Below are 13,086 nucleotides of genomic sequence, written 5' to 3'. Positions count from 1 at the left end.
TGCAGTATAATCAGTGAAGGATTAATTAAAATTTGAAAATTGTTTTAGATATTGTGTTGAGTATTTTGGCAAATCACATTTAAAATCCATTAATGCAAAATAAACAAAACAATAAAATTCCATTAGAAATCCGATTTCAGTTTTATTGCCAACATTGCAATCTATAGAATTTACTTTACGTATTCAGTCGATGATTAGAGTGAATGTTTTTAGGTCTATTTAACACATGTTTCTCATTCGACTGACTATCACTGATAAAGAAATATTTGCCAAGATATTGTCTAGAAGACTGCGCCGGCCGGTCTACGAAAAATCGACGGCTGAAATATAGTCGCCGGTATTAAAAGCAATGGTGACCTATATAAAAGGAAGTGGCACACTTGCATTCACTTCCCATTTAAAAATATTCAGAAAGGGGAATTGCGATTTAGATAAGACAAGGCTTTGTTATTCAGTGGTCAAATGTTCACTTTTCTTTGCACTCGGCTTCTCCTTTGTCTCAGATACCAAGGTGATTTCAATGTTTTTTTTTACATGACACTAGTCAAAAGATGAGAAGTAGAGTTTTCATGTGAATTTTGTTGATCTGAGGCGAAGCCGAGGTCAAAAAACACACGAAAACGAGATATTTCATTTTTGTCCCGAGTTATGTAATGGATTTTACATGCTCCGGGCGTCGAAAGACAAGTACGGTTTTCGACGCATGTATCATGTAAATAACTATTACATGCTAAATACGTCGAAAACCGTACTTTTTATGTTTCAAGCACTTCGTTCAACGCCCTTAGCATGTAAAATCCTTTACATAAATCGGGATAAAAATGAAGTCTCCTTTTTGTGCATTTATTGACCTCGGCTTCGCCTCGGATCAACAACATTCACACGAAAACTAGAAATAATATTAATCAGAAGATTTCAATCCTGTAAAAATACATTTGTCCTGGCAACACTGCCATTTCTTCATTGTATGCGAAAATGATCAAAGTTCATTATCACACCATCTTATTCGGTTTCATCCATCTGAAGCATTGAAGCTCATTGCATTAGACAACGACGTGACGACCATACCTTAAAGTATTTGAATATTCAGTGAAACGAATCAGATAATTCTGTTGAGTGATTTCTCAATCCGATACGTAATATTGGATTAAAATGGTTTACAAGAAGTATTTCATTTTAGTGTTGACACTAATTGCGTTTGCGTACGGTAAGTTTTTTTTTATAAATGCAAATTCATCGGCATTGATGCTTTGACATTGATCTTTACAATGTCATCTTTTGTTGAACTTTGAAACGCTTTGATCGGATGCTTGCTATGAATTCATTTTAGCGATTTTTACCTCAATTGCCTCCAAATTAACATATTCATTTTTCAATTGACTTTGTTTCCAAAGTTTACAGTTACTAACCTTTCCAAACGGAAAATCTTTGAAAGCATGAGGTTGAGGTATAGACTTTTGTGTAACGTGACGTTTTTGTTCCGAAAATATCACTTTGGTGCACTTATGGATCAAGTCGTCATTTTCCATAACGCTCGACTGGTCTCTGGTAACTGAAAGAATTTTTTTATTTTTCTAGCTGAAAACTCGGAACCAATAACATCGAATTCCACAACGGCTGAGAGCAGCTTAACGCCAGCAATTGACAACAGCTCAACATCAGCCACTGACAACAGCTCAACTTCAGCAACTGAGTACATCACAGTTCCAAGAACCGAGAACATTCCAGCCACTGCGAACCACTCAACTCCAACAAATGAGAACATTTCGATTCCAACGACTGCGAACAACTCAACTTCAACAATTGAGATCCTGTCAATTCCAACAAATGTGAAAATTACTGAAAACAATACTGCGATAAATGCGTCTTTAACAACAACATCAACTAACGCTGAAAACACTACTGCAGCTGCCAATGCATTCAAGAATGTTTGCGTTCTGATCAAGCTCGATCTGCAGTTGAACAGTAAGTTGAACAGTTTTCTCATTTCTTTTAATGGAAACCAAACGAGGGTTTTGACCACATGGCTCGGTGCTAGAGTCTAGACTTCAAAGTAAGCTTCAGCGACTAATTTGTTTCATCTTCACACTTTGATGAAGCAAGTGATGATTCAAAATATAGATCCGTGGGTTGGGTGTACTATTCTGAACCCCAGAAAACCTTTTAAAATTTTGAAGTTTCCTAATTTTGTTTGCGTCATCAGACCTAACAACAGGGAAATGCATATTGAAAATGTCATCCATTTTGGGTCAATTGATAGTTCTACTGTTATGAGATCAATGACATGGAGAAGTAACTCTCTCTCCGTTGTTTTCATTGCAGACAATACGTACAAAATTTCCAGCGGGGATGTCAACAACACAGTTCTCTCATGCAGTAATCAATCAGCAACCATCCGTTGGGGAAAAATGTTGAATTCTAGAATTTCCTTTCACTTCGAATCCGACGCTGATACGAAGAACTTTATGATCTCTCATATCGATCTGACCGTTGATGCCACCGACAATATGAATGCTACAGGTAATTTCAGTTGAATGTCAAAATTTTTATTATCCAAAGTCGTTGTCGTGCTGTTTGTAAAAATTTCCAACCTAAACCTAATGCTGAAAAATGGCTCTGTAATGTTTCAGATGATAAGCCCATTGAATTCGTATACAAACCAACTGGAAATTTCAAAGTACCGATTGGCAAGTCATATAACTGCAGCGCTGTTAAGAATCCTTTCGCCCCCCTTCAAAATGGAACATCCGTTAAGATCACCACTACAAATGTGCAATTAGAGGCGTTCCGGAATAGCAGGACGCATGTATTCAGTAGTCCTGTGTTTTGTGCAGAGGACGAAGCCCCAATGTCAGGCTTAGACACAGGTAGTATTGTCGTAATTTCCGTTGTTGTTATTTTGCTAGCAGCGATTGCATTGATTGTATATTTACGTAAACGTAACAATTCAAACATTTTCGGTGCTTCCGCCCGAAATGTTTCCGTTGCTGAGTAATTTAGCAGACCGATGTTGGTCACACTGAAAAATTGTCCTACAAAATCGATTCAGATTGAATCATCGAAAGGATAATACAAATTGTGGGAAAAAAATCAAATTTCACTCAATTCTTCTCAGAATTGAGTTTGTTATTTTCTTGATATGAATTTATAAAAAATAAAATGAATTGGGTGTGAAAGGACGTCGTTTTTAATTCCGTCTTCCATAGCAAAGTTGAGACGCAAATAAAATCGAGCTGAAGTTTAATAGAATGAAGATTGTGACGAAGATTGTGTTTTTAAGTGACGAAATGGAACGTACTCACAGTATGTATCGTTAGGCTATACATTTAGTGCACTGGTTGTAGCCTTAATTTATGCATTTAAAAGACCATAAAGAAATATGGGTGTGACTCAGATATCATCATTCATCAAGTTATACAGCTGTTGTCGAATATCAGAGTTTACTTTCCACCACTGCAGACTTATACGGAGAAGATTTTAAAAATCATTTTTTTGTTTATTTGTCGATTCTACAATGTTAGGGACACAAGGGACACTACTGACATTCATCGGCTGTCTATCGAAAATCGACCGTGGTATGACCTTCCGAAAATCTAAATTTTTAACCTTCGACGAGTCTCACCCATATGGAATTAATTTTTTATAAACTCTTAGCATTCCATACCCTACCTCTACCAATTATAGCTTCAATCAGTTCACCCTTGCTTTTATCGCAGCCTCGGGTCCCACAGCACCGAATAGTGCGGAATTTTTTTTTTACAACATTTGTGGAACCTGGTTCAGAGCTCTGAGCTGATTCACTATCCAAAAATATCAAATTCGCCTCCAATGCATAATAAAAGTGCATTCAGCAACACTGCGGGCTATGTCACTCAAGTTTTCATGGACTTGATATGTACAGTATCTTGGTAATAGTTTTCAAGTACTTGATATGTACAGTATCTTGGTAATAATGGATCTTTGGATCACCGAGATGGCAAGTTAATTTTCAGTTCATTAAGAAAAGGATTTAGGAAAAGTTTACTTCTGAGCCCGTAGCATATAGCCTATTTTCTCATTCTCAGTCTAAAATCTAAATAGATATTTGCATCAGAGATTAGAGAAGGCATATGGAGAATTTACTTATACACGGTGAGCTTGAAAATGTCCATACCTGATATGTCGGGCACATGAAATTTTATTATTGTAGAGGGCAGCCCGCGTGATTAAGAATCACATAATATTAAAATCAAGTTAAAAATTTTGAGATAGACGAATTTTTCTATGTTTGGGACCTAGGTCAAGTTTTTTTCGCTCTAAATTTGTATTGCTGAGTTAGCCTAGAGTCTCACCTTTCCAACGATACCAAACATGCCAAGGCTCCTGCAACATGTGTCTTTGTAGAAAGCACCAGCGGCGATATGGGGCGCCATAACCTCACCGCTCTGAAGGGAGGGATTCCTAATGAGTGGAAACGGTGACTACATGGAGGAAATGCCGTAGCACCACCTTGAAGGAAGCAGGTGAGTTTTGTGTTTTTCATTTTTTTTGTTTAATTTTTGATTAGTTTTCATTTTGCAATTTGTGCACACGCTATATTTGGTGGTTATTATGAATGCTCTACTTTGTCTGCTTGACTTCACCGGCAGCCCAAGCCGAGCATTGCACCTGAGTTATGCGTTTAATTCAGAGCCACAAGTAGCTAGTTAAGACTTACTACGTATTAAGCGGGTCCAGAGGTGGTGGTCATAACTTCAAAGTAATCATTCTGCCAGCCTGAGTGACTTGTGCATTCATAATAAACATCAAAATTCATTATCTTTAATTTTTTCCGCCTGCTTCCTTCAATTTTCAGTCACAGGGACTAAAGGCATTTTTTAATGCCCTGCTCAAAACACCAAATTCTTCTCTTTGGGTATTTTGAGCTGTTCCGCTATCTCTTCCTTGTTTTTCACTGCCCTTTCGTTTATCACTTTTCTCTTTCAGCTTCCGTCTTGATTATGACTCAACTAATCAAACTATGCGATGGAGTCGCATTGGGGTGTTTGTCCATGAGCTTCAGGCAAGGACGTGCAATAAGTAAGACGCGTTTCTACCAGTTGCGTTGACGGATAAACAACCCCTAATTTTTTTTTAACACGGCCAAAGTCAGTCCCAAGCCTGATTGAAAAACGTGGAGGGGAAATATCGAACAAACCAAACGATTCTATTTCATTTTTTTCTTTATACCGAAGAGAGGAGATGGCGTTTGTATGGAATTGTAATTCGGTTATGTATGACATTGCCTCCACACTATATATAAATTGGTTTATAATTAATGACAGAAAGTGCGCATTTGCAGTTGTTCAATGTTAAAACTATTGAAGTAAACGATTTTGTATCACTGACGACGGTTAAGTTATCAGACGATTTTCATCAGTACTACAAAATCCGTGGTGTTCTCATCGCAGTAAATCACCAGTACTTCACATTAATTTCGAAGTCAATAATTTTCAATAAATTTAAAATTTGAACTGCAGGCTAACAATCTGGTTATTAGATACTCTAACTGGAATGACATAGCCATAAAAGAGGATAATAATGCATTTGTCACGTAGCATGTTTATTCATCACTCCTTTATTAAATCCTTTTCCAAGCTATTTTTTATTCCTTTTTCAACCTGACGGAGACAAGGACAAACAAATAATTTAAATTGAATGGATTATCCATTATGGATATCATTAAAAGTGGAGCCTTTCCAAAATTGAAAGATTCATTTTTAATGAATTTCCACGATTGAAGTTCGCATATTTTCTCCAATAATTTTCGACATTCTCAACATTTTTCCGTGCAAAAGGAAGGAAAAAAAACAGGAGATAATGATGAAAGCACTTCGACATTTATTATTGTGTATACATAATAATTGAATCTTTTAATTTAGAAAGAAAAGTTTAAAATAAGGTTGTTGCCGTCCTTTTGTTGCTTTCACTTTATTTTCATCAAATTCCAAATAAAAAAAAACCTTTCTGTAACGCAGAGAATTATTTAAAAGTTTCCGAATAAAGGCACAAAATAATAAGGGAAAAAATTTTCTAATTTGCGAACTTTTGTTGATGAATGGCTTTTTCTGGAGATCTTCGGATAACCGTTTTGATTGTTGTTTTTATAATGATTTCACTTTTCTATTTAAAAAAGATTAATTCCGCCTAGATATTTTGTTTGTATAATGCTATGGGGGTATAAAAGCTGCAGCTAAATTCAACGATTAACTTACTTTCAAAGTTTATTTTGCTTTCCTTTACTTAAATTTTCTTTTTGTTTATTTATGATATCCCGATATTGTCGTGTCTAGCTTGGTATAAAAAGAAGAAGTGAAAATATCACCCGAAATGATGAATGGGGAGTAAAATTATCCAGACATTTAACAAATCGAAAACGTTTCATTCGGACACATAATTTTGCTCTTATTGTTCTCGTAGAAAAGAGTGTTATTGTAGGGGGTTGTGGCTGGAAATATTAAACTTTTCCGTTCTCAAAATTGGATTTTTGTATTTATTCTGTGAAATGAAAATTCGTACGACTGGTTTGAAATCCATCGTTGTGTCGAGACACTAGAAGACGATGCGATATCTTTTGGTATAGCACGTAGACAAGCTACATCGGTGAGGAGATAAACGAGCATGACGAATGTTAAATCAGCGGAAGTAGTAGATTTTGTATGAATGAATTTTAGACTACTTTGATCAGGAGGATGAACATAAATAAATAGCGTCCCACTTATATGTCTCACGAAGTGAGCAAGTCTGAAGGAATTTTGGGAAGGCTATGATAAACAATAGACAACAAACACTCACCGTTTATGATAATAAAGAGATATGAGTGATGTTGGTGTCAGATGACCTTAAACTATCCCTGTTTTTGACATGAAGAGGACATAGGGTAAACTGGTCAGTTATGAGCCATCTTTTGCAGCGGGCTCGTAACTAACCAGTCTACTCTAATAAGTTCAATTCACTTACCATTTAATTTTACCTTCTGTTCGACTGTATTGCTTCATGTTACTTCTAGTCAGACACCCAGACTATTATTCCTCGCTCCATGCTGACTCAACAACATAAACTCGGTTTTATTTATTTAAATATTTTCTTTATATAAATTAATTTACAACAGTAATTAAACATTTAAAAATAGCATCCATTGTAAAGTGAGTTATATACTTATACATAATTAAAACATAAACAAAAATAGTTCGTTCGTTTATATTTTCAGTTTCAGTATCATACACAGGTTAACAAATTTCTTAGACTTCTATTATATTCGACATATACTTTGACTTTCATCTATACATCATAATTGCACACACACTTTTCGTTCGAACTAATTTTCAAATTCTGTTGAAAATATTTTCACATATTTCTGTGTAGGAATTTTTATGATTTTCTTTTCTTTATTTGTGTTGCCTTTTCGTCTATTTCAAGTACAAATATTCATAATTATGTAGTTTTGGGAGTGTTAATTTGGGGAAAAAGAAAATTGGAATTTAATTACATAACCCGGTAAGATCGACGTAAGGAATTTACTATCCGTTAATGCCATATTTGAACGACTTCGTACATGCTTTTGGAGTGTCTAGAACACAGAGTTGTAAGAAATTTATTGAGTTTTCGTTGAGTCTGCACTCTAAAAGATTTTTTCTAACCAGGACCAGGGCCACAATTGACTTGATCAAATTTTGATTTAGGACCCATGGATGCTTTGCTGAAAAGCATACATTAGGACGTTAAATACTGTCTTTTAGATTATTTTCGATGATACCTTTTCACCACAAAAGTCTATTTTTTATTGAAAGCTAACACATCTGCCGTAATTCGGAAGAAAAACAATTTACAATGAAATAACAAAAGAATTATTGGAAAATCTTTTATTATTTCCACTGGAAATTGTTTTTCTTCCAAATTACGGCAGATTTGTGGTCGTTATTGCGGTATTTTTCGAAAATAAAATATACAAAACACACAAATGTAACCTACTTAGCCTTTCAACTAAGCAACTAACTATGCCTCTTGAGTCTCCTCTTCGCATGACGGAAAAACGAAGGAAATAATAATAAAGTTTGGGTTGCGGCGAGGGTTGCGGGAAATAGTCAAAATAGAAAACATATTATATAAATGATGTCGAAACTTGTTTAGAGCCGCAATGGAGAGAGACGATCTGACCACTTGGCGTGCTAGGTTTTTTGCCTTTAATATAGTTTGAGACAATGTTTTTGGTCCTGTTGCACAGATAAAAATATGGACCTAGATCTAAATCTTTTTGGGATTAACAGTACGCGACCGAATCATTTTTAGAATTTAAATTTAATCCCCTCAGGGATTACTTGAACTTATCCCCAAATAATTAATCCCTAGAGGAATTAAATTTTAATCTTTGAGGCCCTAACGTTTGACGCTTGTTTACTATGCGTTGAAACGAAAATCTCATTTTAATCTGATCAAAATATTATTTGTAGTGCAATAAAAAAAAAGATCTAACCCTTCCTACTTTCACTTCAGAAAAAAAAAATAAAAAAAAGATTTTTTCATCGGATATTGTGTGATACTACAGTTTTTAGCTAAACGTCTGATATGAGAAGAAGCTTTTTTGTGAATATGGAATGAGAAATGTTTTTATTAATCAGAATTTTTTTTATTTACCTTACGAGATTTGAACCCGGGACCTTCTGCACTTCAGTCTACGATCTTACCACTGCTGCAATTAGTTCTTAATCCCAACATGGTTTATTGTGAACCGTTGTTTCAAAGCAACTAATACCTCGTGGGATTAAAATGCAAATTGCCAGATGGCAAGATCGTCACTTTAAACCTCGATATTTTTTTCATGATTTTCATTTTTATATTCTTCTGTAGTTTCCTTACCATTGTTTATAAGTATTTAACCATTTAAATTCAAAAATGTCTGTTTTACCATAGTAAGGTGAAATAGTTCGCTGCTAAAATTGGCCTTACTGCCATTTTCAATCTAGAATTTCTCTATACTATCTTTAACCATATCCATATTAACTGGTAGTATCTTTACAAACCGACTTAAAATTTCTATTCTGAGCCTGGTATTGTAAGGCAGAATAAACCATCGGTAGTACCATTGAAACATTTTAGCACCAAATAAATATCCGTTTCAATTAACTTTTCTCACATAACCATATCTTGTTCGTAAATCGTGTTCGAACTAAATTAACCCAAAAGTGTGATTTCAAGACGGAAAACTCTAAGCGGCAGTAAGATCGTTCAATTATTGTTTAGTCTCCTTTTAATCACTGAAAGAATTATATTTTTTCAATTTCTGGCGAAGATTAAAAATCTAATCCCGAAAGAATTACTTTTTGAAAGTAATCCCTTCGGACCTAAGAATTGTAATCCCATATTTTTATCTGTGTGCGTCGTTCAAAGTGAATATTCGTATTTTTGGAAGAAGTGAAGAATAATCAGTCATACTTCACACAGTAGAGTCTACAGCAAGTACTTCTTGCTCATCGATCTCACATTGCTCGCTCCGAAATACACCGTAACAGAATGGGAAACCACTGAATAATTTTTTTTTAAATTAAAAATCTGAGTAGATTAAATAGCTCCACATCTTGAGAAACGTTGTACGGACAAAAATATTTCCAGCTCAGTTGTTGGACTTCCAAAAATTGTATTTTGATTCAATTCAGTCGGTCTGCGACCAGAAAATTTAATCCTTTCCCAATCGAATTCTAATTACTTTTCCCAAATTTTAGCACACCCTAATGTGTATTACAGCCTTTCATCATACACTCACATAAATATATTGATCTTGGCAATATCTATAATTTATGTATTAAACAATAAATGTTTGGAAAATTTCATTTTTTATTTACAATACATTCGTTAAACTTTGCTTCTAAAATATTTTACAACGTAATGCCCGGACAAGGAATTTAGCTAGATAGCCCCTTCGTTTTACAGATCGTTGAGCTTTAGCCCAACATAATCATATTACTAATAAATTCAGGAAATATTTGCATAACAATATTTTTCGGTATACATGGTGCTTGATTGATGCAAACGATGTGTCCGGAATATTTCACCATGTTGTTCAGCAAGAGTGAGAACGTGGCCATAACTCAGACAATATATATGGAATATTGACAGATATTTTCAGTTCAAATAATACACAAAAACCCTTTTCCATTCTATGCCATACGACCATCATGACCAGGGGGTTACATAACCGAACCGCTTCATTACCAAACAAAAATTTATTTTTTATGATACAGAATTGTGTTCAGATACATATGGTTGTGCTGTTGTTCTGCATTCTATTGAAGATAAATCGAATTTATGGGTTCTCAAGATAAGTCAAGGGGTCCATGTCAATTATGTGGTTGAAAAACGGGATGAATATGTCGGTGGATGTTAAGGATATTGGCTTGGACGAGATCATTGTATAAAAAAAACTTCAAATTCTTTCATTTTAAATGCCAAAACGGCAATGATTAATGGTAATTCCATTATTTTCACTTTTTACTGCGATGATTCGAACGAATTTCCGTTTTACAGAATCAAATGGCTAGTTCAAATTTCAGGAAAATAAGAGAATCTCTTTTCTACGTAACATTTTTTCTCTCTCTGCCGGATAAAAAGCTTAAAACGGTACATACATGCTTCGTAATATGCACGTCAAACAAGACTTTATCATCACATCACCACGTAACATTGTAATTTAATTTTTCATGGAAATTTCATGGTGTACATAATGATTATGTATGGCACATATACGCCAGGAAAATGTGAAAGTCTTAACATATCAGAATAGGATTCGAATGAAATTTTTTACGTAATTTCGTTTTCAAATCGAAATTTATTTCAAAGATAATAAGGTGCGATGATGATATATAAGTGATTGATGTATGGTAACGAGTTTGCATGTGAAATATTATATTAAATTTAACATGGCCCAAAGTTTGAAATGGGTGGAGATGATTCCATTAAGATATTAGAAGTGAAATGTGATTCGTCTGACACCGAATATAGCAGAACACAGAACAGTTGTTGAAATTCTTTCAGACGGTAACAAATGAATGAATCTCTAAAATCCGATTTCCCTATGACCCCTTCTAAAACCTTATCATAGAAAATTTCTAGAGGCAACATAACTCACAGCTCACAGGATCAATTGAATAGATAAACTTCCAAATTTGATATGAGCTGTTCTTATGTAATTCACACCATTTGTGCGTTCAAGGGACCATTCATAAAGTCGAAATAAGGGGCCGCTACTCGACGCAGTAGTTAGAATTTTTCTTATAAATTTAGTTTTTTATGTTGGTATAACACCCCTGCATAACCACATCTCATAACACCCACAAAATAAGTGGATTGTTGACCGTTACAAAATATGTTCTGGTGCTTGTTTATGGTACATTGACGCTATAAATACAGATAGCACCAGATGCAACTGAGGAATACGCATTATTTTGATTTTATCACGTATTCAGTACAGAGAACATAGCGTAGGTTAGTGATCATTAAGTCTTGATCAATGTAATTTAATGATTGGAATGAGTTGATCCATTTCTGACCTGGACTCTTAGAACATAGAGTAAATGGACTAGTTGACTCGTGTTTTTGAAGAAAACCGATCGATCGGATTTTTTTTTGATCATAACACAGATTCAGAAGGAAGTGTGTTTAAAGTAACCAGGGCAAAAGTGGGTCGACCCATTTTCATCCTAAGTAATTTAAGATTTTATTTTCTTTCAAAAAATAATCTGAGAAATGTTCAATCGCGAAAAGAGACAACTCGTAGAATGATAATGGCACAAAAAAAGCTTTTGTTTTACTGTATTTTTAAGGGAATGACTAACAGGATTAACTACGGCAACATAAATTTTAATAATTTTTTTTTTAGTGCTAATTAGTAACCATTTCCAACAATATGTTTAGTCTTGAGCTTCTAAATGAGTATAAATCACTATCAATATCTAGCGGAACTTATTCAAAATTTGTATGTAACACAGATCAATTCCAATTTAAGCCCGTTATATACAACACGAAGCGACATGAAATTTTATTAGGAAATATATTACAAACGTTGCATCATCATAATCCATAGGCTAATGACAGAAGGTCCGCAAATGTCAAAATTTTGCACCACTTTGTGCTGTATACCAGGTTTTACAATTGACCCTTCACTGTAATGTTATCAATGGAATAAGAAAACTCAATCCCGAAGAAAGAAAATAAGAAAATAAAATTTGGATTAACGGCATTGAATTATACATCAATTAGTACACTTTTGAATTATAATTCTCTAATTTTAATAAGAATTTGATTCGATTTCATTGTTTGAAAATGATAAAATCCTAAATATTGCCTTATTAATTTAGCGTAATTAGAACGGCTATTATGTACGTGTGTAATGTGATTGTGTAATAAGAATTTCAACATTTATTTTAGACTTAAATTTTCGATAACACATTTTGCATATACGACATTTTTGTTACACGACACGTACTCCATATATCAAAGAAGTCCTTCCTACTTTGTCATTCTACCTCGGCTGTCGTTTCCTCCATCCCCCGGTTTATTATGTTACCATGTTTCGACTATACTTTTCGCTAGATTCAAAAATAATTGCACCCTTTTTCGATGGAACATGCTAGACTCTTGTGTATTAGCGTTACATTATATTCTCGGTTACACATTCATTTTTAGATCACTAATAAAGGAATTACAAATTTTCTTCGCTCATCGTCGAACTCTTATTATTACCGTTGAAATTAATGCCATTCGTTTTGTCACGACAACGTTTAATTAATGGTGTACAAGTTTCAGTTTTATGTTCGTTGCTAAAATTTGTGTTTCTTGACTGAACTTGTTTGCTATTATTTATGGTGTCCTTGCGGCTGGATTCCTGTAGTCAAACTTTCACTTCGCCGGAAACGGGTGGTCCACATCGTACAAACTGCAATCGTAGCGGCTATATTCAAAATATCATAGTCTTCTCTTATATTTAATATTAGTTTCTACAAAACATACACAACACCGGTCTATTTTTAGTTATTTTTTTTGTTTGTGGGACCCTAATCAAAATCGAAAGACTTT

General features: G+C 34.4%; 2 protein-coding genes across 5 annotated transcripts in view; one reads left to right on the top strand and one right to left on the bottom strand.

Annotated features, from left to right (window-relative positions):
- The first annotated feature begins 995 nt into the window (after positions 1 to 995).
- Positions 996 to 3,153, top strand: LOC119080270 (uncharacterized protein DDB_G0280205-like). Of its 2 annotated transcripts, XM_037188531.1 has the most exons (5): positions 996 to 1,207; positions 1,579 to 1,714; positions 1,757 to 1,965; positions 2,323 to 2,520; positions 2,631 to 3,153. In XM_037188531.1, exons 1-5 carry the CDS (start codon positions 1,153 to 1,155, stop codon positions 2,993 to 2,995), a joined length of 963 nt encoding a protein of 320 aa, XP_037044426.1. In that variant the 5' UTR covers positions 996 to 1,152; the 3' UTR covers positions 2,996 to 3,153. The 2 variants fall into 2 exon arrangements, with proteins under 2 accessions (XP_037044426.1, XP_037044425.1); XM_037188530.1 differs by having other exon boundaries at positions 1,579 to 1,965.
- A 5,434-nt stretch (positions 3,154 to 8,587) lies between these two features.
- LOC119080268 (calcitonin gene-related peptide type 1 receptor) overlaps positions 8,588 to 13,086 on the bottom strand; it is a 72,735-nt gene continuing 68,236 nt past the window's right edge. The window contains exon 12 of one of the 3 annotated variants that reach the window (XM_037188525.1): positions 8,588 to 12,961. In XM_037188525.1, the coding sequence (XP_037044420.1) occupies positions 12,902 to 12,961 (60 nt within the window). In that variant the 3' untranslated portion in view covers positions 8,588 to 12,901. Of the gene's footprint in view, positions 13,083 to 13,086 lie in introns of all 3 variants that reach the window. The other 2 variants (XM_037188528.1, XM_037188526.1) reach the window with 2 other exon arrangements.

This window comes from Bradysia coprophila, unplaced genomic scaffold, assembly GCF_014529535.1.
Source record: "Bradysia coprophila strain Holo2 unplaced genomic scaffold, BU_Bcop_v1 contig_350, whole genome shotgun sequence".
Classification (NCBI taxonomy): Eukaryota; Metazoa; Arthropoda; class Insecta; order Diptera; family Sciaridae; genus Bradysia; species Bradysia coprophila.
This window is presented reverse-complemented; position numbering and strand designations above follow the sequence as displayed.

Coding starts and splice junctions, on each gene's coding strand:
- LOC119080270 (XM_037188530.1), top strand. CDS start 1,153: ATGGTTTACAAGAAGTATTTCATTTTAGTGTTGACACTAATTGCGTTT. Junction 1,208..1,578: donor ACTAATTGCGTTTGCGTACG/GTAAGTTTTTTT, acceptor TTATTTTTCTAG/CTGAAAACTCGGAACCAATA. Junction 1,966..2,322: donor GCTCGATCTGCAGTTGAACA/GTAAGTTGAACA, acceptor TTTTCATTGCAG/ACAATACGTACAAAATTTCC.